Below are 26698 nucleotides of genomic sequence, written 5' to 3'. Positions count from 1 at the left end.
TGCGCCACTGCACTCCAGCCTGGGCAACAAGAGCGAAACTCCGTCTCAAAAAGAAAAAAAAAAAAACAACCATACCTCCTCCACATCCTTTAGGTAGTCAAGCTTACCTGGAGATTTCTTTTTCCTATGAAAGAAATCTACACTAGGTAGGCTATTTCTGATCTTGCTTTGGCAAAAAGTGAGTTGGAAAAGGCAAAGAAAATCTTTTGAATACAGGCTCACATGATTACAGAGCTACTGACTTACTTAAAATGCTACCAGCGACAAGATTCCAATGGTTTCCAGTAAGGGACTCTTCATTCACCTACGCTCTAAGACAAAAACCCATGACGACAAATAAGATAATACGTTTAAAATTACTTAGAAAAAATAATGGGTTTGAGGAAAAGTGAAAATGAAGTTTAAAGTTTAACATTTCTATAAGTTTGTACTCTATAGTTCAACTTAGTCTTAATTTTCTAGTTGGTCCTAGGTCCTGCGGTGTTCTTTCAAGTCACCATCATCTGATTCTGCAATCCCACTGTAAACCATTTTTAGATTTTGTCTAGATCTGGGAATATCGCAATCTGAAGATCACTTTTTAGTTACAGTATGAAGTATTTTCACCTTCTTAATCACATTTAAAATACAGACTATCTCTTATTAAAAATAATGGCATCCCAGTGATTCATTCAATGCCTACCTTCTAATGTCAATAGTGAGAAGACTTCTACTAAGATAGTTACAGTGGGGATAGAAGAACATGGACAGACTTGAGGGATACTTAAGAAACAGAACTGTAGGAAATTGAGAACCAATAGTGAAAAGTAAGGGGAAATGAGAAAATAAAGATGAAGGCCAGGTGCAGTGGCTCATGCCTGTAATCCCAGCACTTTGGGAGGCCGAGGAGGGTGGATCACTTGAGCTCAGGAGTTTGAGACCAGCTTGGGCAACATAGCAAGACTCTGTTTCTACTAAAAATAAATTTTTTTTTTTTTTTTCTCTAATGACCTGGTTTCTGGCTTAGCCCACTGGATAGGCAGTGGTGTCACCTCAAGGCAGAGAGAAAAAAGGTTTGAAGAATGGGGGAAATATGTCAGTTTTGGGCATATTGAATTTAAGGTACTTGCAAGAAATGTATTTTAGGCAGTTGGATATAGAGTTTAGTACAGATTGTGTTACTGTGTATGTTAAGTGAATGACAACCTTGCAGTAGTATCTAAACCTTCTTGGATCCATTACTACATTTATAAAATGAGGGTGTCGTACTGATCTTTAAGGTGCCTTTCAGCCCTAAAACTTCAGTGAATTCAACTTTATCATTTTATTATTTAAATAATTTGGTTTGGATCCCCATTTTCTTCTTAGACTCTAGAGTATCATGTTATTGTTAGCACTTTAGTTCAGCAGTTTTAAACAAAAACTATTAATCAGTTAGAAGCTTGTGAATTCATACAACTTTGTTTTCTCTTAAATTTTAAGGGATTGTGAATCATTTGCTTCCCCTACCAACGGAAGACATATATTCAAGCTTGCTGGACTTTCTTGGGATGAATACAAGAATTTTTAAAGAAAATGTAAAATATACTCATGAAAATTTCTTCTCCATGAATTCTTCCTCTCATAGATTTGGAGAAGTTGGAGAAACATTAATTAATAGAAAAAAAGGGGAGAGGAAAACGTGGAGCACAAAAAAATGGGGTTTATGTTTGGCAAGAAAAATAATCTACATGGAGATGTGTCACAATACATTTTAAAAGGAAAAAAACCAGCACTTAAATTGGTGCCTTGCAACTGGCAACACGAAACTAAGTGATAGAAATGAAAGACAGGTTTAAGTTAAATTTTAATTTAAATTTTATTGTTGAGATAATAGTCTTGACATTTCAATACTGAATATTCTGGAATTCTTTGTCCTCCTTTCTTCCTAATTGCACATAGCATCTTGGTTATTATAAATTATTTCCAGGTTAACAGAACCAGTAATTTTGAGAGAATACTAATCTCATTGTGGGAAACATGTTTCAGTAGTAGTCCTGGCCGGGTGCGGTGGCTCATGCCAGTCATCTCAGCACTTTGGGGAGGTCGAAGTAGAAGGATTGCTTGAGCCCAGGAGTTCGAAACTAGCTTGGGTAACACAGCAACACCTTGTCTCTACAAAAAAAGAAAAAAATTAGCTAGGTATGGTGGCAATTGTTGTGGTCCCAGCTACTTGGGAGGCTGAGGTGGAAAGGTTGTTTGAGACTGGGAGGTCAAGTTTGCAGTGTAATGTGATTGCTCACTGCACTCCAGCCTGGGCACAGAGCGAGACTGTGTCTCCAGAAAAAAAAAAAAAAAAAGTAGTCCTGACAATAAATGCAACTTTGGTTCCCAAAAGAGGCTCTGTGGAATAACTGACAGATGAATCGCTCATCACCTGGAGGGGGGGAGCGGGAGGTCGGAAGAGTACTGTATACACGGCTCATTTTAGAGCATTGTTTCCTACTGCCTCAAGGAGAAGTATTGCTGCTTTGGTGAAAATGAATCCCTCCAATAAAATCCACCAATTGAGCAAAATGAACAATTCCACAAACTGAACTATGTATGTTTTTAGTGCTTCCCATTGGATCAACTCACAACTGGCATATCTTGAAGCATTATCACAATTATCCTCCAATTTAAAAAATTCCCATGCCATACTGTGGATCACGTACCACAACTTAGTGAGATAGGGGGCCCAGAAATGGACAAGGGAGAGTAGAAATTAAGAAATTATTCCTTTATAAAACAAAATTACTCCAGCTTAAAATAATAGAATTTCATTTTAACAGAATGATTATTTTATGAAGTGTATCTGTGACTCCTGTAACAGAAAGCTGAAACTGCATCAGGAAGAAAAGCCTATGCTTTGGAGTCAATTTGTTTCAGACCTGGTGCCTCTGTGTTATCTGGTATTTTGACCTTTTAATGCCCAAATCTCTTCCTTAGAAAAATAAGGAAGATAATACTTACAAGGTTACTTGAGGATTAAAAGTAATCATGTATAAAATACATTATGTAACAAAAATAAAAAGAAACACTATTTCAACTGTGATTTTGTTAAGACTTTTATTATGAATGTATTTTTTGAACCATCATTTCAGATCTCACTAAAACTGCAAATCTTAGAGCAGTTCAATTTAAAGAGTGACTACAGCTTTCATACCATTGATGTCGATGTCTTTTTCTTTAAGGAGCACTATGTGCATGACACTTATATTGATAGCCAAGCTAGAACCCTCGTTTCAATTTCCTTGTTATAAAAGCTATTCTACTTACTTGTGGGTATTAACTTGATGTGAAGAATGTAAAGCAAATTCTGAAAAACCTGTAAATAAGCACATGAGACTACATTTCATAATTAATGGTAAAGATACAGTTACTCCTTGATTTTTCAAATAAACTATAATATAGTAATCCAACTTATTCTAGTGTTGAGATACACTATAATTTTTTATTACTGTCCTAATAACCTTTCATTTAGATTATTCGTTATTTTTTGTTTATATGGCGAGTTAAGTAAAACGATGAAACTGACTTGAATATAAAAAAATCAGTAGTCCTGGGTTAAACAATTGCCACTTAAGGTTATTAGCTTAGCTGCAACATGTTACCAAACCAATAAATATAACATTATTAGCTTAGAGACTTAAAAAATAATCTGAATACAATTAAGGATGAATAAATATGTTATTAAGATGAACTATATGTGAACTTTCAGTTTAAAAGTATACTTTTAAAGAACAGAGCTAATTATCAAAAGCTTCCATTTTTGCTTTCTCCTCCAGTAATTATCTCTTATGTGATAATTTGATAAGCTCTAGGAGAATAAGAAAAAGTCCTTTGATAATTCATGACAGGTTTAATCAGGTAATTCCAGGAGGGAAAAAAACCATTAAAACAAAATCTTATGATAATCATCTGCTATGTCCAATTACACGGGTATGAAGTAACAGAAATGGTTACAAACTTATAATGTATTATTTACATTATATACTCAAAACTATCAAGCTAGTTAACTATATCTGAGGAGACACATTATGACATGAGTTAAACAGTTTTTCATTGTTCATTAGAAAGAATGCAGTCAAGCTTTTAATGGAAATAATATACAAGTGAGGCACTTTTGAGGTCAGAAATAGAAAGCAAACGACACTACACACTGGAAATGTTCACAAAAATCTATGTGTATTTTTAATACAAAGACTTTTCAACTAGTTTATTCTTGAAAAAATTTCAAAACTAACAACTGATGCAATTTAAGAAGCTTTCAGGAATAATGGCTAACATTTATTAGTGTACCAAAGCATATGAATCTTTTATAACCACCTGGCTGCTAGGCAAACAGTACCTAATATCTTAAAGCCTTTTTTTTTCTTTTGGTTTATATAAATCACCTCAGGTTGTGTTTCTTTCTTAAAGAAATTCATTCTTTATGTTTGTCTCATTGCAAAACACCTCATGGTGCTATTATGATTTATAGACTTTTTTAGTGCAACAATAATGCCAGTTTCTAGTGCTTCCTCTTACACTTTGAAGTGTGATCATGGAAGTCAAATCAAGAATGAGCATAATAATTAGTAAAGAATCCTTGCTTTTCAGGTAACTAAAGTTTTCTAAGTTTTATGTGGAAAAAATGTTACACTTGCTTAATGCACCTTTGGGCTACAATTAAAAACCCAATTGAACACATATTTCCAAGTGTAATCACAAAATCGAATGTAAATTTCAACACAAGAAATATCCTTAAGATTCTTTACATTGACCATTTAGAGGAAAGCACATTTCCTGTACTCTGGAGACTCACGTGCATATTAAGAAACATTTCCGTGCCATTTAATTAAGGGGGCAGGGGAGAGGAAAAAGAAAAGAAAAAGCAAGACTTACCCAAGATATCAGATGGCACTATACACATGAATTGAAAGTGCTTTTACATTACTTCAAAAGCTCATTTTAGGCACTGCTGAATAACCAATGAAAATAGGTAGTTTCAAGTTTTTCCCTTTAGATTTTAACCCCACCCCATCATCATTTCAGAAACATACACACGGCTGGGCGCAGTAGCTCATGCCTGTAATCCCAGCACTTTGGGAGGCCGAGGTGGGTGGGTCACCTAAGGTCAGGAGTTCAAGACCAGCCTGGCCAACATGGTGAAACCCCATCTCTACTAAAATACCAAAACTTAGCTGGGCATGGTGGTGGGCGCCTGTAATCCCAGCTACTTGGGAGGCTGAGGCAGGAGAATCGCTTGAACCCAGGAGGCGGAGGTTGCAGTGAGCTGAGATCGCACCATTGCACTCCAGCCTGGGCAACAAGAGTGAAACTCCGTCTCAAATAAAAGAGAGAGAAACGTACACACACACTCTCTGAAGCTGTCATGATAAAATACAGGTGTGATTATGTTTTTTCATGTTTTGATTATTATTTTTAAAAATTCTCCCTGACTGGCGGAAGGAGGAAAAAAATATCATTTTGGTAATGGCTTTTGAGAGTTAAAGCAACTGGTTCTATAAATGCCTCAGTACATCCATTAAGTTTGATTGCCAGTCCCAAATATCAACAAATATTTTAAAACAGGATATGTAAGAAAAAAGTGCTTAAAATCTTTCAGCAAGCCAACAAGACACATTAGGTAAATAACCATTTTACAATTCCTTTGAGATAGTTCTTACTCCTGGTTTCCCTGGTAGAGGTGGTCACCACATAAATAGCCCTTTAATGGTAGTAGTGATGAACCCTGTCAGATCCCTATTGCCATCTCATGTCTCTGGCCTGGAAATCATCCAGTAGGTGGTGCTGAAGCTCCACACGACATACTTCTTCAGAAATCAAATGATGTCCCTTTTCAAGCCAAGAGAAATATTTAAGAATTATCAATTCTGAACAAGTTCATCAGACCAGTCTTGCTTGTCATGCCGTCTAGATGATTCCATTTTCAATACTATTACTCAAGCAGTTGTCTTGAGCCATCTGCTTATATCAGATAAAAACAAAGAAAAGTTTTAGAGGAAAAGCCAATTGGCAGTGCCGAATCTGTACAGAGAATGAGAAAATGTTCCTGAAGGTGCCTATACACATGTTTAAGAATCAGTGATTTAAACTACCCATTTGCTTTCACAAAGGAATTCTAATTTACTCAAAAGAAAATTTCCATATAGGGATTCAGAGAACATTATATCATCAGTTAGTCTTGTAGACTGATTAAGAAACTGGGTATGTTAACTATAAAGATCCAAGGTAAAATAAAAACCATTTCATCACCATAGTTTTTAATGAAGAAACTTGTTTAAAATTGTAAAGGAAAAAATGGGAATGGGACGGCAAAATCTTAGCAGCAAAGTGGTTAAACAAATTGAAAATATTAATGCACAAACATTAAAATATTAAAGCATATATGTTGCATATAAAATACAGTACAGAACCAGGAGTTGCACTATACTGATTAGTGCTTAACAGAAGAAATGATTAAATTTGTTCCTCCCAGAAGTATATACACAGTTCATTTCCACAGCATTTTCCTATATAGCCAGCAAGTTATTTTCTTCAGTTATTCACACCTTGATCAAACCTGAATTATAAACTTAGCACTTACAAATATGAAAATTCATTCACAAGGAAAAACAGTATTTCCATTTCACCAATAAAAATTTTGAAAGTTAACAGTCTATTCTAGGAAACCAAGTTTAGCTGAAAACTTCAGGGATGAAGATCATCTGTTGTAGCAGCATTCAAATATATAAACAGTAAAAATAAGACTTAAAACTGCTGCTACAGTGTCATGTTTTGGATTTAGTTCATCCAATTGATTTTTAGTACAAAACTAGAAATACCCTCTTCTTCATAACATCTATAGTTATCAATATATTTTCTTCTTTTCAATGTGAAATAATACTTCAAGATGATCTATATACACAATGTTGTCAGTTCAAGCTGTCATATAAATATAAATGCTTTCTTAAAAAAAGTATTTTACAGACAGATAGTGTTATATACATTGTTCAGTTTGATCTGGGGCAAAAGAAAAAAGCTAACACAAGCTTAAGTGTGATATATAAAAAGAATGATACATAAATGACGTTTAAAAACCTGCATAGAAAATGAGCTTCAAATGGTAGTGTGATTTTAATTTTTATCACCTCTGAAACTTCAAGCCATTAAAAAAAAGGCACACTTCTCAACTTTATCCCTCTAAGGGAATGTTCTTAAAGAACCCTTTCCTTGGTTAGAGTTTTAATGTAACACTTAAGAAAACAACAACAACAACAACAAAACAAAAACAGACAATTTGACTTCAAGGTACTTTAAAGTTTGTTGGAACATTTACCCAACTATTTTGTAAATTAAACATCCAGTAATATAATGCTCTGCAAAAGAAATAAATTTATATGTACAAGATACTTCATTTACAATGTTGGATTAAATACTTTCCTGGGATAGTTTAGCACACATTTTAACATAAAATAATTTTGCTTTTGGCCAGTTTAAATAAAAATAAAATGTAACTGATAAAAAGTTATTGTTATGTAAATAATAAGCACTGAGGATTAAGCTGAAAAATTAGTAACACAGCTGAACATATTCTGGTTTAGCAGAATGATACGTGAAGATCTCAACACGAAGCTTTTACACTAACTATCCAGTCAAACTTTCTGCCTTGTAAAACATTTGTAAATGCAATATAACTTTTTGAAGGAGGAAACTCTGAAAGAAAACAACTTGCTGGTTGAATACCACAAAAAACAACTAAAAAACTTCACTTTTTTTCTATAATGTTTGTTTACTCAGTCTCTTTTTATATAAAAATAAGTGTTACGTTCCCATCAGAACATTAGACAATTACATCTGTGCTTTAAAAAAAAAGTTGGTCACTCAAGGCTATTAGAGTATTTTTAAGGATTTTAGATTACCAGAATGTACAGATATAACTCAATATAAATTGTAGCCAAAGAGAAATAAGGATGAAAATATCAAATCATTCGCATGGAATAAAAACATTATTAACTAGATGAGTTAAATATTCAAAATATATGGAATGTGACAGTAGATATATATATATATATCTACTTCAGAACTAGGAAGGGGAAGAGAAGTTTAATATGTAATAATTCGTACCTTACATTTAGTTAAATATAAACATTTGTTATTTATACATAAAACTGCTTTCAAAAAACAACTAATAAATGATTTAGTTGCACTTGTTTTACTTCTTGTAATTCCCAAGTGTTAACTTTTCTTAGATTGAAATCAACTGTCCCCTAGTGCACTTTTATTTTTAGTTCGTGTCCTAATAAATTCAAACCTTTAAAAGTCCCATCACCTAATGCATAAATATACAAAAATGCCAAAAATTAATCCCTTTTAGTTGGATCATATTTTATGCTGACTTTTTATAGCCAAATAACCAGAAATGGTTTCCTTCTGCAAATACTCTACAACCTGTAACAAAACATGCCATGCACTCAAGGGAAAAGTTAGGCATGGCGTGAAACGCCAAGAACTGATGAGTTCTGCTTCCTCCATGTGTGGGCTCAATGATACCAGGCAAGATCCCATATTGCTTGCCAAAAGCTTCCACAAATCCAAGTTAGCTAATTCCTGGAAACAAAGATTTTAAGCTCATTTTGGCACTGGACCATTTCATCCAGCAGCTTTATGTTTCCCACCACAGCAACCACATGCCTCACCACAGCGATGGCACATTCTCAAAGGGACGTAGCAGCACATACATGGTACAATGAAAGACAAAGCTACCAGGGCTAACCATCGCAAGCAGAACTTGTCGTCGCTAGTGTCACATGAACAGGGATCAGAAAAATCTCCCTCTGAGTCTGACATACAATGATACAACATGCTCTCTGCACAGAGCATGCAACTAACTTGATATATGCATCTTTTAATAGGGTCTGGAGCATCCTGACATTTTCCCCTGACATTTTCTTCATGATTAAACCTTTCCTGGCAGTATACGCAGCGAGAACGTTCACCATCCTCTTTTCTTCGTTTTGACTTCTTAATTTTTAATGAGGAAGGCTGCGTCTTAAATACCACAGAGTCTTTGGGTGAACTTAACTTAGTCTCATCCCCACAAGAGTACAGATAGTCTGATTTTTTACTGTCTGGTTTAGAAAACTGAATACTGGAATCAGCATCATCTCTTTCCAAGTCATTTTTCCACATGTCAGGATGTCTGTAGTCTGCATAGCGACGTATTAAGATATCTCGAGGGTTTATTCTGACAATCTCATCCTCATCTTGAAAGCTGACATGCCTGATTGATTTCAAAGGGACCTAAAAAAGAAACAGATAAAAACTGCAATGAGGGCTATGATGGTTAATTTTACGTGTCACCTTGGTGGGGCCAGTGTCCAGATATTTGTTGAAATATTATTCTGGACATTTCTATGATATGTTTTTGGGATGATATCAACATTTCAATTGGTGGACTATGAGGAAAGCACAGTACCTTCTGTGATATAGGCGGACCTCATAAAATCAGTTGAAGGCTTTACTAGAACTAAGACTGAGCTCCCCCTGAGCAAGAAGAAATTCTGCCAGCAGGGTGCCTTTGGACAAGACTACAACTATTTCTTGGGTCTCCAGACAGCCTACCCTGTTTTGGATCTGTACCTCTACTATTGCATGAGCCACTTACCCACACTTGATTGAAAGACGTTATTTAGATGAGATTTGGGACTTAAGAGTTGATGCTGGAATGGGTTATGTCTTTGGGGCTGTTGGGATAAGGATGAATGTATTTTGCAAGTGAGAAGGGCATGATTTTGGGAACAAAGGACAAAATGTTATGGTCTGACTTATGTCCTCTTCAAATTCATATGCTGAAGCCCTAACCTCCAGTAATGCGACTGTATTTGGATATAGAGCCTTTTAAGAGGTGACTAAGTTAAAATGTGGCCCTTAAGGGAGACTTTAATCCAATCTGACTGTTTTCTTTATGAGGAAATTTGGACACACAGAGAAAGACACCAGGGATGTACGGGCAGAGGAAAGAGCATGTGAGGGCAGCTACCTGCAAGCCAAGAAGAAAGGCCTCAGAAGAAACCAAACCTACCAACAACCTTGATCTTGAACTTCTAAGAATTGTGAGAAAATAAATTTCTGTTGTTGAAGCTACCCAGTCTGTAATATTTTGTTGTGGGAGTCCTAGCAAATTAATACAAAGACACACATGTGTATAGCTTGGGTACACAAAAAGTCTCTGAACAATGACGTAAAATACCCCTACTTCCACAACCCTTCTGGGAAGGTTGGTTCTTTGAGGCCAAAGAACAAAATTAAGTCTTTTGACCCCTTACATCATCCATAAATGCAGGCTTCTAAGTAGACAAATATGTATCTTTAGCTCCAGTCCCTGGACATAGTGACCAGTCTACTACAAGTAAGCATCTGACTCAGTTTGGGGCAAACTTCTATTTCCTAGATACATGGAATTAGGGCTAAGAAAATTCTAGGTCTGAGCTAAAGGTGGGGTGACAGATACAGTTTATTTAATTAACAATATATAATTCCTTTTGGTCCTATCTAATAAATGCAGCTCTGGCAATCTTTTAGACTCAAATGAGAAGTTTGCAGAGTTTTTAACTAACAGCGTTTATAAGCATATAGGCAGCAAATTTATACAATGAAAAATTTTCTAGTACAATTCAACTATATGGAGAATTAGAAAGACTGGAAAACTTTACCTATCTATTAATTAGTTAAATTCCATATCACAAGATAAACTAACATTACTTACCCTATTTTGGGACTTTAGGCTTCCACATTCCTTGGATATTTGCCGCTGTACGTATTCCATACTTCTGCTCTGAATGTCCAAGCCTGGCTGACCAAATGTTATCTAAAATACAAACAATTTCTACTTAAATGACACAAGAATTTTACTTTTAATGAAACTGTACAGTGTATGTTCCAAAACCTCATAATCTATTAGCAGTAAAGTTTTTCAAAAACGGTTTTGAGAATAAAAATAGAATCATTTCCCCCCACCTAAAACACAAACAAAAACCATAGGTCTTTTCTTACATATTTAAACTTTAACAAGTAATGAATACATAGTCAAAAAAGTACAAACAACCCAAATATTCATCAACTAATGAACGGATAAACAAAATGTAGTAAATCCATAGAGTGGAATATTATTCAACCACAAAGAGAAATAAAGTAGTTACACATGTCACAATAATGGTTGCCAGGGGCTGGGAATAGGGAAGGAGGGGCAATGACTGATAATCAGTGTGGGTTTTTTGGGAAGTGATATGGAATTTGATACTGCTGATGGCTGCACAATCTTGTGAATATAATAAAAACCACCAAATTACATACTTTTTTAAAGGATGATTTTGTGGTAGGTGAATTATATAGCAATAAAAAAATAGGAATCTTTAGTGTCCTGATACATTTACAAGTGTTTCGAATTGCAAAGCCCATTTCAGACCTAAATTATAGCTAGAATATATCAATGTTTAATTTTTAAAATTTTATGGTGAAAAATTCTAATATACATAAAAGGAGAGAATAATGTTATGAATCACCACGGGTCTATTATCTAGCTTCACTTATCATCAACATTTTGGCAATCTTGTTTACTTCTTATTTTTCCAGATAATTTTGATCCAACTCCTACTGTTACATACTTAATAAACACTATAACCCTGAAAATAAATAGTAATACATGCAGATAGCAAAATTTTCAAATAGTATAAAAGCACATGAAGTAAAACTCTTCCTTTCATCTTAGACCTTTCAGACCCAGTTTTAAAAGTTAACTATCATAAAAAAAATTTTTTTAGTGCATTCCTCCAAAAATTTTTACACACACACAGACACACACACACACACAGATCTTTAAAATAGGACCCTTTGTACTGTGCCCTTGGTCTCTGCATTTAATGATACAATATGGAGGCCATTCTATGTTTATAAGTAGAATCTGTAAGAATTTAGAAATTAACAAGAGGAAATAACTATGGATTAAATGGTCTGGGAAGGCATGAAAAGAAATGCGACTTGAAGTAAACACAGAATAAGCTAGATATTTGGTCAAGTGAAAAAAAGAAAAACAGAAGAACATTACACAAAAGGAAGCAGAGAGAACAATTTTTTTTCCTGATAGAACACAATGACCTCAACTAGTATATTAAATATACATTTCTAAGAACTATTTTAAAGAGTAAAAATGTCAATTTTCTCACCACTGTCTCAGAAAAAAGTCACACACACCACTTAAACACATACACACTTTGAAAACTACCTGAGTCAACAGGGTCTATGAATATTAGTTCTCTCACACAATCGCTAAGTGAAAAGACAAATAAATGGACAATATTGACCTTTTCACACTTACTAAAAACAGATGTGATAAGATACACCCCAATTAATTTCTGCTTTTTAATACCCTCAAAATTTGGTACTTTTGCTATAATCTTCAGGAAAATTTATCAGCTGAAAAAGTCATAAGAGATGCTTCTTCAAAGCTGGTCACAATTAAAATTTTTAAAGGATTCCATTTATAATAGAACAACAAAAATGGTACAAAGAAATAATCCTATAAAATATGTATTATCTTTTCACAAAGAAAATACAAAGTTTTATGTAAAGATACAGAAGAAGAGCTAAACAGAGGTATATATCATATTCACGAATAAGATGATAAATTATCCCCTAAACTAACACACACATTCAGCGCAATTCAAATATAAACCACAAAAGGATTCTTCATCAGATTTGACAAGCTGATTCTAAATATTTTAAAAGGGCAAACAGCCAAATTGGAAAAAAAAAAAAAAAAAGATCCAAGCGGGAAAACAAATTTAGGCACTTTCTCTACAAATATTAAGTTATTATAGAGCTACAGCATTTCTACAGTAAAGATGACAATGTGACACTAATTTAGATTAGAGACATCAGAAACAGACTCAAACATATATAGAGAATTGATGTGACAGATATGGTACTGCATATCAGTGCGGGGAAAGGCTCCAATAAACAGTGCAGGGACAATTAGTAACCTATGTGGAAAAAATAAAATTTGGTCCCTACCATAGAAGAGAAATCAAATTAAAGTGGATTAAAGACAAAACTTTAAAACTTTTAGATTAGGAAGAAAATCTTTAAGATGAGGATAGGGAAGAGTCTGTAAAAATAATGAGAAATGATAAATTCAACTGCATTAAAATTTATAATGTCTGTTCACCAAAACACCACAAAGAGTGAAAAATAATCACCAACTAGGAGATACTAGCCGCAAATAAAACTCAGAAAGATCTGAATCCAGAATATACAGAGAAGTAACACAGAACATTTGATTACCTAGTAACAAGGCCATATGAAAGCATGCAGTTAAAATCCATTTGTAAAGGAACAATCACAGTTATTTCCGAAGTCTTTCAAATACTCCATACATATCCCCTGTAGGTAGTACACATCAATCCTAAAGTCCAATTTGTCCCAGAACCTTCTGTAGCACATCAATGTAAAAAATCCACTCCTGAACACTCCAAAGAAACTCATGCACATGAATAGCTGCGGACAAGAAAGTTTGTACTAGCAGTATGCCTGTAACAATAAAAACCTGAAAACAACTGAAATATCCAATTCGGAGAATAAAAAGAAACAAGTTTTAGAACTATCAAGGAAAGCATGAGAATGTTAGACAAATACAATTCCAGGTAGTAGTTACCTCTAGGATGAAGGCAAAGGTATAGATTGGGGGTGTTCCTTTTTTAAGTTGTTTCGTGGTTTCTCAAGTATTCAGTGAATACATTCTTTTTTATGTATTAAACATGTCATAAATCTTTGAAATATGCTGTCATATTTGTCTACAGGGAAATGAACCCGTGAAAGTAAGAGAAACTGAGTTAAAGAACTATAATGGCTTCCAGGCCTTTAAGACTTTGAAACAATGTATCTATCCATCCAGAGGATTTTTTTTTTTTTTTTTTGAGACAAGGTCTCACTCTATCACCCAGGTTGAGTGCAATGGCGTACGTGGCTCACTGTGGCCTGGACCTCCCTGGCTCAAGCAATTCTCAGGCTTTAGACTCCTGAGTAGCTGAGACTACAGGCGCGTACCACCATGATATATGAGATGGAATCTTGCTATGTTGCCCAGGTGGTCTCAAATGCCTAGTCTCAAGTGATCCTTCTACCTCGACCTCCCATAGTGCTGGGACTGCAAGTGTGAGCAACCATGCCTGACCTCAAAAGATTTACTAGCTCTTCAAAGCATTAAAAAACGAGTCAAAGACAAATACTGGCAATGCCTATTTAAGCATTACTAAGGGAACATAAACTAGCGTAGTTGACAATTCCTTATGGGTCCCATCTCTGCAGATCTAGTGAACATATGCACTATCGGCCTTTTGTTTTAGACTATCTTTTCAAGGACGTCTGTACAGTGAAACCCTTGAAAGACACAGTGTTTCCCCTTTGGAGACAGGCTTGTTTAGTGTCCAGTATAACAAAGACAGTATCTCCTTCCTCAGCAAGTAAGGCAGGCTACTGAAGTGCACTAAAAGTCATTACAAAAGACTTGACTTCCCTAAGTTCAGGGTTCCAATGCTGGGATGCAAACCCACCGAGTGGAAAACATATTCCTGAGCATCATTCCCATGGGATTTGGAGGAGCAAGGGAAACCAACACAAACATGAAGCTCATGCTACTATTGTACTGTGAATAATAATAAAGTCCTTTGTCTGACCCAGCAGCCATGTCTTCAGCAGGATTCACAAAACTAGTACGTTAACTTGCTAGCTTAATCTTTATAGTTCATCAAGGCAGTTGTCTAGTCCTTTTGGCAAGGTTGTTCCTCTGTTGTAGAAAAGGATCCATCAACTTACCCCAGTTGAATGCAATTAAACATTCAAAAGACATAGTTATTTTGTCGAGCATTTACACTCACCAAGTTAGCTTTTAGTGATGATCTCATAAAGACCTATTTTAGGTAGAGAATGTGTTAATCAGGCTACTGCAAGTAACTACAGTCCTCATGATGGTTGAAATCAAATTTTATGTTCTGATTTTCACATATCATTTTCTTAAACTCAATTATTTGAATCTCTGAAGACGACTTTAGTCCTAGTATCCTAAGAAAATAAGGTGTCTGGTCTGCAAGCTGAGGGCCAGATTCTCTACCATGGAAAAACTCATCCTGTGAGGCCTTCTTGGTCACATACAAATGGAAAACTGCTACACTATCCTAACAGCAGTGTGCTGAATGGAACTGTGTTTTATTCCTATTAAGAAACTTCTACAATATTTCTTTACTGTATGTATAGCTACAGTCTACTGCAGCTTTAAAAGAGTAAACCATTCCATTCTAATTCCTGTTAAATTGAGAAGTTCACCAATTATAACACCAGCAAATGTATAAACATCTAGTTATGCAATTCATATAATATAACCCTTGTTTCTCTAAGTCACATCAATCTTGGAGATAAGAAATTATCAATTACAAGGAATTACTTACGAGTATTATTGTTCTATTTAACATTTTTCCTAAGTGCTTTATATATAACATTAATTATTTAATATTCATAACAACTCTAGGAGGTAGATACCGATATTATTCCAATTTACAGATGAGGATACTAAGCCACAAAGAACCTAAGTAGCTTGCCCAAGGCCACACAGCTAGTAAGTAAAGAAGTTGGAATTCAGACCCAAACAGAATAGCTCTAGAGGCCATGTCATAATCCCAAAGCTAAGAGCTGTCTGCCAAATGTTGTTCACTTCTCTCTCTTGCAGTTATTCAGCACTTTTTGTACTTTCTACCTGATGACTACATTCTTCAACCACCCCATCATAACCGCCATTACTATTTTGGGAGAAGAGTTCAGTTCTTTTTCCCCATCAATCAAAAGAAGACCTTTAAATTTATAGTTCTTTCAGCCAAAGAAGGTAGGCCAAATAAATTCCCAGGGCCTGCGATGAGGAATACTGGTATATCATAACATCCCTGTGTTACATTCACCGTGTTTTCTTTCCCTGCTCAACTGTATGAATCAGTGACTTAGTTCAGGATATGCATACTTCCACTCTCTCCTATGTTGAGATGAGTTCTTCTGCCCGCCACTCAATATGGGGGAAAACATTTTGTACTTAAAACTGTTAAACTGAGTATCTCCAGATTCAAATGTCTCACAGGATGCCTGGAAGTTTATAAGCAAGTATGACTTCTGGTGGGTTCCTTTTAATATCCCAAAATCTCTAGCGAAAATACGCAGATTGCTTTTAGCCTTTATTGTTGCAATTATTTTGCTCAAAGTAAAACTGGCTTGCAATTTTTTCCTTCTTGTACCAATATCTTAATTTTTCTTTAATTTTTTATAAAATTTCATAATAAATTTGGATAACATACATAAACTACAGATAATTTTTAATCACTAAAATTAGGTAGTTTGCCAGTTTGTTGAGAGGATTAAAATGAGTTATATAAGTAAAGCACTTAAAACAGTATCTAGCACATAATAGGTACCAGCTATGATAAACGTTAATAATAATGATTAGTGAAAAATAAAGCTATAGGGAGCCTGGGAGACTTACCCGGAGCCTTGTACAATCTGTGTCTACCTTGAATAATTCAAACTGTATTTGCTATGGTATGAGAGTTGCTGGAAGAAAAGCTCCCAGATGATCTAGAAGTTTTTTTGTTCTCTCTCTACTCACTTTTAAGACTTTAGGACAAGAATAGTAGGGCCCACAATGCCGAATTAATCAAGTTTGAATTTCGTTAACTTTCTGTCTCAATAGCAAATCTGTAACTCTACCTAAACTTCACTTCCACCTTGGAAAATGAAGTAATTTTATCTTTTCTCATGCAATTCTCCTGTCTTTACAGTCTCCGTTGTGCCTTTCTCTATCAATTTTTTTCTCTGTCCTGAATCTTTTAATTTCTCCACTTTCTTCATCTTATGACCATATTCATTTCTTGACCCTGCACCCCTCTAACTCCATCTATTTGTTAAGGAAGGCTTTTGTAGTCAAGCTTCTAGAGAAGTGGCTAGCAAACATCATCTTTGTTTCCTCTCCAGTCATGCACACCTCTTAATGCCACTGAAACTGTGGTACGGTTATCAATTACCTTTATAGAGATGAATTTGAATTTTATTGGGGCATTTACGTCGTAAAATATTAACTACTCCATCATTTCCTTTCCTTACTCCATCACTGTCCTCCCTGGGCTTCTGAGACATCCTTTTCTGGGTTCTCCTAATGTGACCACTCTTTCTTAACTCACTGTCTCAATATGTAGTGATTCCCTACCGCTAATAGTTTTAAAATAGAACATATATAGTCTTCCAAAATAATTCTAACTGTCCTCATAGTTTCAATTTTCATTCTCTGATAATGATTTCCAAAATTTATCTCCAGTCTTTAACTCTCCCTGAGCTTCAAACAATATTTAAAGAGCTACTGGTTGAAAATTTCTAAATCTGTTCAAAGACATCAAGTCACAGATTCCAGAAGCTTTATACAACCAAAACAAAATACATAACCTAATACATAGGTATAGCATAATAAAACATCTGAAAACAATAAAGATATTATTTCTTAATAGGAAGGGTAGAAACTTCTTCTCAATGGTATTACATCTTTTAAATTGATGAAAGAAAATAAATTATAACAGAATTCAATGAAAAGCAAAACATCCTTCAAAAATGAAGGAAATAAAAGATTTTTTTCAGATAAATGAAAACTGAGGTTCAGCAAGCACCAATAAACAGCAAATGATCCTAGATGGAAGTATAATACATAAGGTATTGAAGAATGTCAAAAGTCATAAAAAGGTGAATAAACCTAAATGAATGCTAACTGTTTAAAATAGTATTTTTGCAAGGTTTTAAATTTTATAAAGTTTGTAATGACAATTACATAAAAGGTAAAAGGGAGGTAAACTGAGTTAAGATACTGTAGATATGTGCATTATCCTGAAAATGTAAAACATTAATACAGGATAGATTTTAAGGAGGCAAGATACATTTGTAATCTCTAGGATAACCACTAAAAATACTTAACAGCTGTATTACTAATTAGCTAATAAAGGGATAAGAATCAAGTAGTTAAATATATTTGAATAAGCAAAGTGAAGGAAAAAAAACACAGCAAATGGGGCAAATAAAAAATGAATAAAATGGTAGATTTATATCAATAATTGTGGTAAAAGTAAATGAACAAAATACTCCAATTAAAAGACAAAGACACCCTGGGGAAAAAAAAAAAAACCCAAACCCAACTATATATGGTTTAAAAGAGAGGTCTGAAATGTTGGAAGGAAAAAAGAAAAAAACCTATTGTGAAAGCGCTAACCAGAAGAAAACTGAAGTAATCAGACATCAAAAAAGTACTTTTAGGCAAGAAGTATTACCAGAGATAAAAGAGGATATCTCATAATGACAAAAGGATCAGTTCAACAAAAAAGGCTGCTATACCCAACTACTAAAAATGTGCATTCTTTTTTAATGCACATAAAACACTGACCATATATGCTGGGCCATCAACCAAGTTCCAGCAAATATCAAAAAAATGAAGTCATACATGAAATCATCTTTATTTGTAACATTAAAGAGAAAACTAGAAAACCCCAAATATTTAGAAATGAAACAACCCGTTTCTGATAATGGTAAAAATAGGGCATATCATCATTTTGCCAATGATAGGTGTTGGAAGCAGAGTAGCATACAGTAGTTCACTTCTTTATTCATTCTACCTCTGGTATGTCTAAAATTTTCCATTAAAAATGAATAAACTAGAAAATATTGTAAAATGTGGATAGAGGAGTACTTAAATGAAAATTTATAGCCTTAAATACATACATTAGAAGAAGAGAGAAAAAAAGGAAAAAAGCTGAAAAAAAAATCAAGAAACTATGCTTTCACAAGAATCTAAAACCAAGAAGGGTAAAGCTAAAACCTAATACTGTAGGCAAATAGAAGTTAGAAGCAGAAATAAATGAAATAGAAAACAAACATTTAAAAAAGTAAAAAATCCAAAAGTTATCTTTGAAAAGGCAATTTGATCAACCCCTAAGCAAGAATAATCAAAGGAGAGAAGGCACATATTTTCAGTATCAGCAACGAAAAATGGGATATATTTATGCCAATGAACTTGAAAATCTGGATGAAACAGACAAAGTTACTGTAAACTATAACTTGTCATAGCTGACACAAAAAGAATTAGGAAAGGTGAATAGTCCTGTGTCTGTTAAAGAAACTAATTCCGTAATTCAAAACCATCTAAAAAAAAAAAAAAAAATCCAGGCCCAGGTGGCTTCACTAGGGAATTCTACCAAACATTCAAGAAAGAAATAACTACCAATCTTAAACTCTTCCACATATGCAAAAAAGAAATACTGTCCATCTTATTTTATAAAGCCAGCATACCCTGATAGCAACACCCGATAAAAACATTGTAAGAAAGGGGCCAGGTGCAGTGGCTCATGCCTGTAATCCCAACACTTTGGGAGGCTGAGGCGGGTGGATAGGTCAGGAGTTCAAGACCAGCATGACCAAGATGATGAAACCTCATCTCTACTAATAACTACAAAAAAATTAGCCACGTGTGGTGGCAGGTGCCTGTAATCCCAGCTACTTGGGAGGCTGAGGCAGGAGAATTGCTTGAACCCAGGTGGCAGAGGTTGCAGTGAGCCGAGATCATGCCACTGCACTCCAGCCTGGGCGACAGAGCAAGACTCTGTCTCAAAAAAAAAAGAAAAAAAAATTATAAGAAAGGAAAATTATGTTGATCTCTTTTATAAGCGCAGACTTAAAAATCCAAGATGAAATACTGACAAATCGAATCTTATGTATGGCTTGAATGTATACATATATGTATGTATATGTATAATGAATATATCACACGGCAACCAAGATGGGTTTATTCCAAGACTGCAAGGTTGCAAACCAATGACTGCAATTTAACAAACAGAATAAGGGAAGAAAAAAATAGAATCACTTCAATTACTGCAGAAAAAGCATGTAATAAAAATTTAGTTCTGTAGGAACACAAGGTTATTCTTAATCTAATAAAGAGATCTATAAAAACATATAGTAAACACATCATAATTAATGATAAATATTGAAAGCTTTCCTGTGAGATAAGGGGTAAAATAAGAATGCTTGTGATGTCCCCTTGCTCAATCGCTACACCCATATAGGACTTTATGGTGTATATGTTTATTGTTTCACTCTGGATTTGGTTCATTATAAATCAAATTCTCCTGGTTTTGTTTGTGGGATTTTTGTTTGTTTGTTTACTGTGTCTGGTAAAGGGCAGATGGTTTTAACGTCCTTATCTATGACATCATCCAATTTCTACACATATAAACAACGCGCTGAAAAAATATTTTATCTTCTTACCTGATTGGCTTGGCTTTGCATGTAGACTCTTCTGGCATTCAGATCTTCAAAGGGAGAAGGTCTTATATTTGAGCTTCTATAAGGCTCACTGGTAACAACTGTCTCTTGCTGAAAAAGGTGATCCTTCACTAGAGAACTGGAAGAATCCTCTTCATTTGCCTATTGGGAACAACCCTCAACGCATTAGTTGCCAGAATAAAAACCACCACCACCACAAAATAAGATACTTTCACTCTAAAAAGTATTCAGCAAGTCAGTAAGTATATATCGCTACCATCGCTATGAATAGCAATTCCCAAAACTCAAATGTACATGATTATAAAGCTATGTCAAAATACAATAATATGAACTTTTAGAAAAATTCACCTTCACGAGAAAAATGGACTTATTAAAAATAACATGAAGAACTAAAAGGCTAACCATGTCATGTAGAAGAGCTAATTATAATAATGCTTTTAACTATAATAAAAAGTGATAAACGTACATAGGAAATGCAGAAATTATTAGGAAGAAAACACAAATCTATGTTTTATTTTGCAAGTTAAAAAAAATGTTCAAAGAACTCTGCTGTTGATACAGTGAGTCAAAAGACAGAAGACAACATTAGTCTACTATTGTGTTGAATGAGTGAATGAATAAATTAGACTCAACTTGCTGATTACGTAGGATTTAAATCATGTACTCTTATTAGACTTAGGTTGGGAGATATGCTCAATAAATGACACTCACTAAAGACACTTAAAATGTCATAAACAATAATTTATATAAAATAAATATTAAGTAAAATTTAGCACACTACAAAACACAAAGTCCTGGAAGGGCTTTGTTTCATTTAATTTTTTAAAGAAACGGGATGTTACTTTTCCCATCACTGTATAATTATTTAAGAAAAAAGCTGATATCCAAGTAAAAGTGGCTGAAATACTTTCACTAGCTTATTCTAAAACAATTCAGAGTAATCACTACAGGGCTAACAATTTTAAGGGTTCAAACCTTTCATAAGCTTTTCTTTTTAAAAGATTTTGTTGGTGCTACTTCTAAAATTAACAAATAAAATTCAAAAATGACTAAGATATTTTAAATTTATAAATGCAAGTTCTAGATTTGTTCCAGAAAAAAAAATAGCCTTGTCTCATTTAATTCCTTTGGCATTCAATTTCTCAATTAGAAAATAATTGTAATACCGATGCTATTTTATGACACTGGGTTATCATAAGGATATAATGGTAATAACTGAAAATGCTCTTGAAACTAAAAGCTGTTATTGTATCAAGGAGTAGGCAATTGAACTATTAAAAATATATCTGAGAATCTACTGTCACTTAAAACTATGTCAAAACTGGCTGCTATTTTTACCCAATTTTCATAACAGCTGTCCCAATGTGTTGTGACAGTTGCTGATAAAATATTGGAAAAATGTTGGCTAAACATTGATACCCAGCAAACATGCTTTCAAAATACATAATCAAAATTGGGAAGGGTAGAAAACTTCAGGAAATGTATTTATTTGTTCCAGAGATTTCTGAAAATAAATGACTCAAATAACTGTCAAAAATCATAAGCAAACTGAATACAATACTGGGAGAAAAAAAAAAAAAACAAAACAAAAATGGGTGAGAAAAGACCTAAGTTAGAATCTTGTCTAACTTCTCTAAACCACAATTTCTCTCCTTTTTTTTTTCTTTTGAAATGGAGTCTTGTTCTTGTCACTCAGGCTGGAGTGCAGTGATGCAATCTCGGCTCACTGCAACCTCCACCTCCCAGGTTCAAGCAATTCTCTGCCTCAGCCTCCTGAGTAGCTGAGATTAAAGGAGTCCGCCGCCACGCCCAGCTATTTTTTTTTTTTTTTTTTTTTAGTAGCAATGGGGTTTCACTATGTTGGCCAGGCTGGTCTTGAACTCCTGACTTCAAGTGATCCACCCGCCTCGGCCTCCCAAAGTGCTGGGATTACAGGCGCACAATTTCTTTTTATTATAAACTGAATATCTGCCTCAACAATCTCAGGGTTGGGATACTCAGGAGACTGAAAACTATAAACAATCATAAGTTTTAGGAGTAGTATCAGTGGTAATTATAAGATATTACTTTTAATTGTGACTTTTTTGAATTATCTTTTACTAAATTATAATAACTGAGAAGTTATATTAAAATTATAAATTAAAATAAAGCTGACTTTAAAAATATCTGCATATGAACAAACTTAGTGTCTTGCTGTACTGAGTTGGGTTATTCTATTTATATCCTGTAAATTAAACATTAACACATTTTACTTTAAATATAATACTTTTTTAAAGAAAATATCACAAGTGTTTATTGCTTCATTATTAAATTGTGTGTAATATTTAAGTAACAAATGATTTTTAAATGTTTACCAATATAGCTGGAATTAACCTATTAACTAGGAATAGTTCATATCGCACAGTGAATTTATAGCTACACACCTAAGCGGGTCTCAGTGAATAAAATAACCAAAGCATCATTCAAGTGTCTGATATGGCAAACAAAAGACTGTTTGAAAATGCAAAGTATACAATCTACAATGAAGTATATATTATTCATGAATTGTAAGAATCAAATTAACATTTTAGAGGATCCTAAACTAGAAAAAAATATCTTCCTACTACCTAATTAACTCTTTCAGCAAGTTAAATGCTTAAATGCATATTAAATTTACAGGTTTTTTAAAAAGTGGTGATAAGGAAAACAGGCACACTCATTGCTAATTCTACACACACAGAAGTAAAATAAAATCTGGAACAACTCTTTCTGGAAAGCAATTTTAATAATAATGCAATAAAAAAGCATTTAATAAAATGTACCAAAAGCTTTTAAAACATTCACACATTTTGACCACTTCTTGAATCTAGCAAAGAAAAAGAGTACTAAAATGGAAAAAGCTTTAGGCACAAAGTATTTTTCTCAGAATTATTATTTGTTGTTGTTTTAAAGTTTTTTATTTCACTAGTTTTTGGGGGGAACAGGTGCTTTGGTCACATGAATAAGTTCTTTAGTGGTGATTTCTGAGATTGTGGTGCACCCATCACCCAAACAGTGTACACTGTACCCAATGTGTAGTCTTTTATCCCTCACCACCCCCACCCTTTTCCGAGTCCCTAAAGTCCAACATATCATTCTTATGCCTTTGTGACCTCATAGCTTAGCTCCCACATATGAGTGAGAACGAGTGAGAACCTATGATGTTTGGTTTTCCATTCCTGAGTTGCTTCACTTAGAATAGTTTCCAATTCCATCCAGGTTGCTGCAAATGCCATTATTTCTTTCCTTTTTATGGTTGAGTAGTATTCCATAGTGTGTGTGTGTTTATGTGTGTGTGTATATATATAATCAAAATTGGGAAGAGTAGAAAACTTCAGGAAATGTATTTGTTCCAGAGATTTCTGAAAATGACTCAAATAATATATATAACATATATAATACATTATATATATAACATATATATTATATATATAACATATATATTATATATAACATATATAATATATATGTAACATATATATTATATATAACATATATAATATTATATATGTAACATATATATTATATATAACATATATATTATATATGTAACATATATATTATATATAACATATATAATATTATATATGTTACATATATTATATATAACATATATATTATATATGTTACATATATAATATTATATATATGTTATATATATAATATTATATATGTAACATATATAATATTATATATGTTACATATATAATATTATATATGTTACATATATATAAAATATAACATATATATAAAATATATATATATACACACATATTATATATATGTTACATATATATAAAATATAACATATATATAAAATATTATATATATATATACACACACATACACATACACACACACACACACCACATTTTCTTTATCCACTCATTGATTGATGGGCATTTGGGTTGGTTCTATATTTTTGTAATTGCAAATTATAGTGCTCTAAGCATGCATATGCAAGAAACTTTTTCATATGACTTCTTTTCCTTTAGGTAGAGAACTATTTTAAATAGTAAAAAGAAACAACTTGAACATGCCATAATAAGGGAAAGGTGAAGTAAATTATGATATGCCCATAAAGTGAAATACGGTGTTGTCATTTGAAATCAGGTTTGGTAATAATATAATATACAATGTAGGAAATGTTTAGTGTTAAAAAGTCAGTACCTAAAATTTTATTTACAGTATTATCATAGCCATAAAAAGATAAAAAGTTGGAAATAAAATGAAGGCTAATACTCCTTGGTGGTATGATTAATTTTCCAATTTTGTAAGCCTGCTTTTATATAATTTTAAAATCAAAGTACTGCATACTTTCTCCCTTTTGATATAGAATCATTTTATATTTTAAATTTTTATTATTTTAAACTTTTAGAGGTGTAACTCAATAAGACTGATCTTTTTTTCAATTAACATGTTTATGAATATTATTGCTAGAATGAGGCAGGTTTAGCATCAATTCTATTCCTGTTTTGCCTTTCTTTTTCAAGAGACAGGGTCTTACTATGTTGTCCAGGATGGCCTCAAACTCCTGGCCTCAAAATAGTAGCTGATACTACAGACAGGTATAGGCCATTGTGCCTGATAAATCATAATATTTAAAAATATAATACAAATATACTGTAACAATGAAATCATTTTTTAGCTTAAATACATTTTCCCTCTTCATCTGAAATAATTAACTGAGAGACATACTATACCTTTGCCCAAATCCTTCTGAATTCATGCAGAATATGTCTTTATGTCAATAAAATAATTTTCTAAACAAGGTAATCTTCTGAGTATCTTTCACATCCATTTCCTCTTCTCAATACCTACTATTCACTGTCTTAATGCAAAGCCCTCATTATCTTTTTTTGCCTGTCTTATTTCAGTAGGTTTCTAACTGATTTCCTTGTTTCCAGCCTTTGTCCCATTATTCTTCAGGCAAATCTAATTGGTTTTTCTGTTCAAAACCCCTTAAGGTTTCCAATTACCAAAGCTTTGTTGGAAGACTGGGCACATACTGGAGAGGACAGGGAGGAGAATAAGTATTAGCTAAGGAACTCTTTTGCAAGGTACATAATTTACACAGTACATAGAAATGAGCCCTCTCTTCCTGGGAAGCATGAGACTCACAAGATAAAGCCCAATTTTATTTTCCTATGAAAAAGAAATGGAATGTAAGTATATAAAAACATACTGACCATTCATTTAAAGACACATGAAAGTATAATGCCATTTTTATATACTAACTAGGAAAGATGTAAAAAAATAGGTAGTAATACTCAATGTTGGCAAGGGTTTGGAGAAATAGAAATACTTTTTTGCGCTGTTGGTGAGAGTGCAATTTGATAATGGCACTGGAAAAAAAAATCCGTACTTTTTGACCCAGCACTTCTACTTTGAGAGATTGACTGTATATACAGATACACACACACACATACACAATCACAGTAGCACTATTTTTTAACAAAAATAAAGAAAACAAGAATCAAAATATCAAAGAAAACAAGAATCAAAATATCTTATGGCTCTACCAGCAGGGAACTGGTCAAAAATTATGATATATGACAGAATTCTGTGCAGCTATTAAAATGATATTTTCAGTATTCCCAAGGTATTGTTAAATGAAAAAAGCTAGGTACAGAACAGTCAACATGGCATGATCCCATTTGTCTAACTGATAGAAGGATGAATTGATGGATTCATATTTTTACTTTTAAAATACCAGAAACTATCAATATAGTTCCGTGGAGTTGAGGCTAGAACCAGGGGACTCATGGGTTCTCTCTCCAAGGAGTTATTTTATATGTATAAAGGACTATACACAAAATCATACAAAGAATAATAGAACGTGTACATTTGTCACCCAACTTAAGGAAAGTGAACATAACCAATACAACTAATTACTCCTCTGTGTTTCTCCGTATTAGCACCCCCTACCTCTACCACTTGGACCCTCAGCAGATAAACCATATCTTGAAATCATATTTTTTTCATTTTCTTATCTTCTTTACAGTTTTACTACACAAATATCCCTGAACAATATTTAGTTATAGATGCTTTTGAACTGACTGATATCATGGGACATTCTTAAATTTTTTGCTCAATTTTTTTTCAGTGAAATTCATTCACCTTGACATGTGTAGCAATAATCAGTCATTTTGACCTCTGTGTACCAATGATAGCTAAAATCTATTGAGCATTTTCTGTGTATCAGACAGTCTCAAGTACTTTACATGGGTTAACTCAATCCTCACAATAATCCTTTGAGGTACATAGTATTATCAACCTACTCCGTATGAAG

General features: G+C 33.5%; 1 protein-coding gene across 2 annotated transcripts in view; it reads right to left on the bottom strand.

Annotated features, from left to right (window-relative positions):
- Positions 1-6249: 6249 nt before the first annotated feature.
- The window catches only part of SPRED1 (sprouty related EVH1 domain containing 1), a 100477-nt gene continuing 80028 nt past the window's right edge, over positions 6250-26698 (bottom strand). For both annotated transcript variants that reach the window (XM_008969805.4, XM_003816703.5), the window contains 3 exons: positions 20371-20529; positions 10751-10852; positions 6250-9285 (listed from right to left, as the gene is read on the bottom strand). In XM_008969805.4, the coding sequence (XP_008968053.4) occupies positions 8635-9285; positions 10751-10852; positions 20371-20529 (912 nt within the window). In that variant the 3' untranslated portion in view covers positions 6250-8634. The remainder of the gene's footprint in view (positions 9286-10750; positions 10853-20370; positions 20530-26698) is intronic.

Source organism: Pan paniscus, chromosome 16, assembly GCF_029289425.2.
Source record: "Pan paniscus chromosome 16, NHGRI_mPanPan1-v2.0_pri, whole genome shotgun sequence".
In the NCBI taxonomy this organism is placed as follows: domain Eukaryota; kingdom Metazoa; phylum Chordata; class Mammalia; order Primates; family Hominidae; genus Pan; species Pan paniscus.
This window is presented reverse-complemented; position numbering and strand designations above follow the sequence as displayed.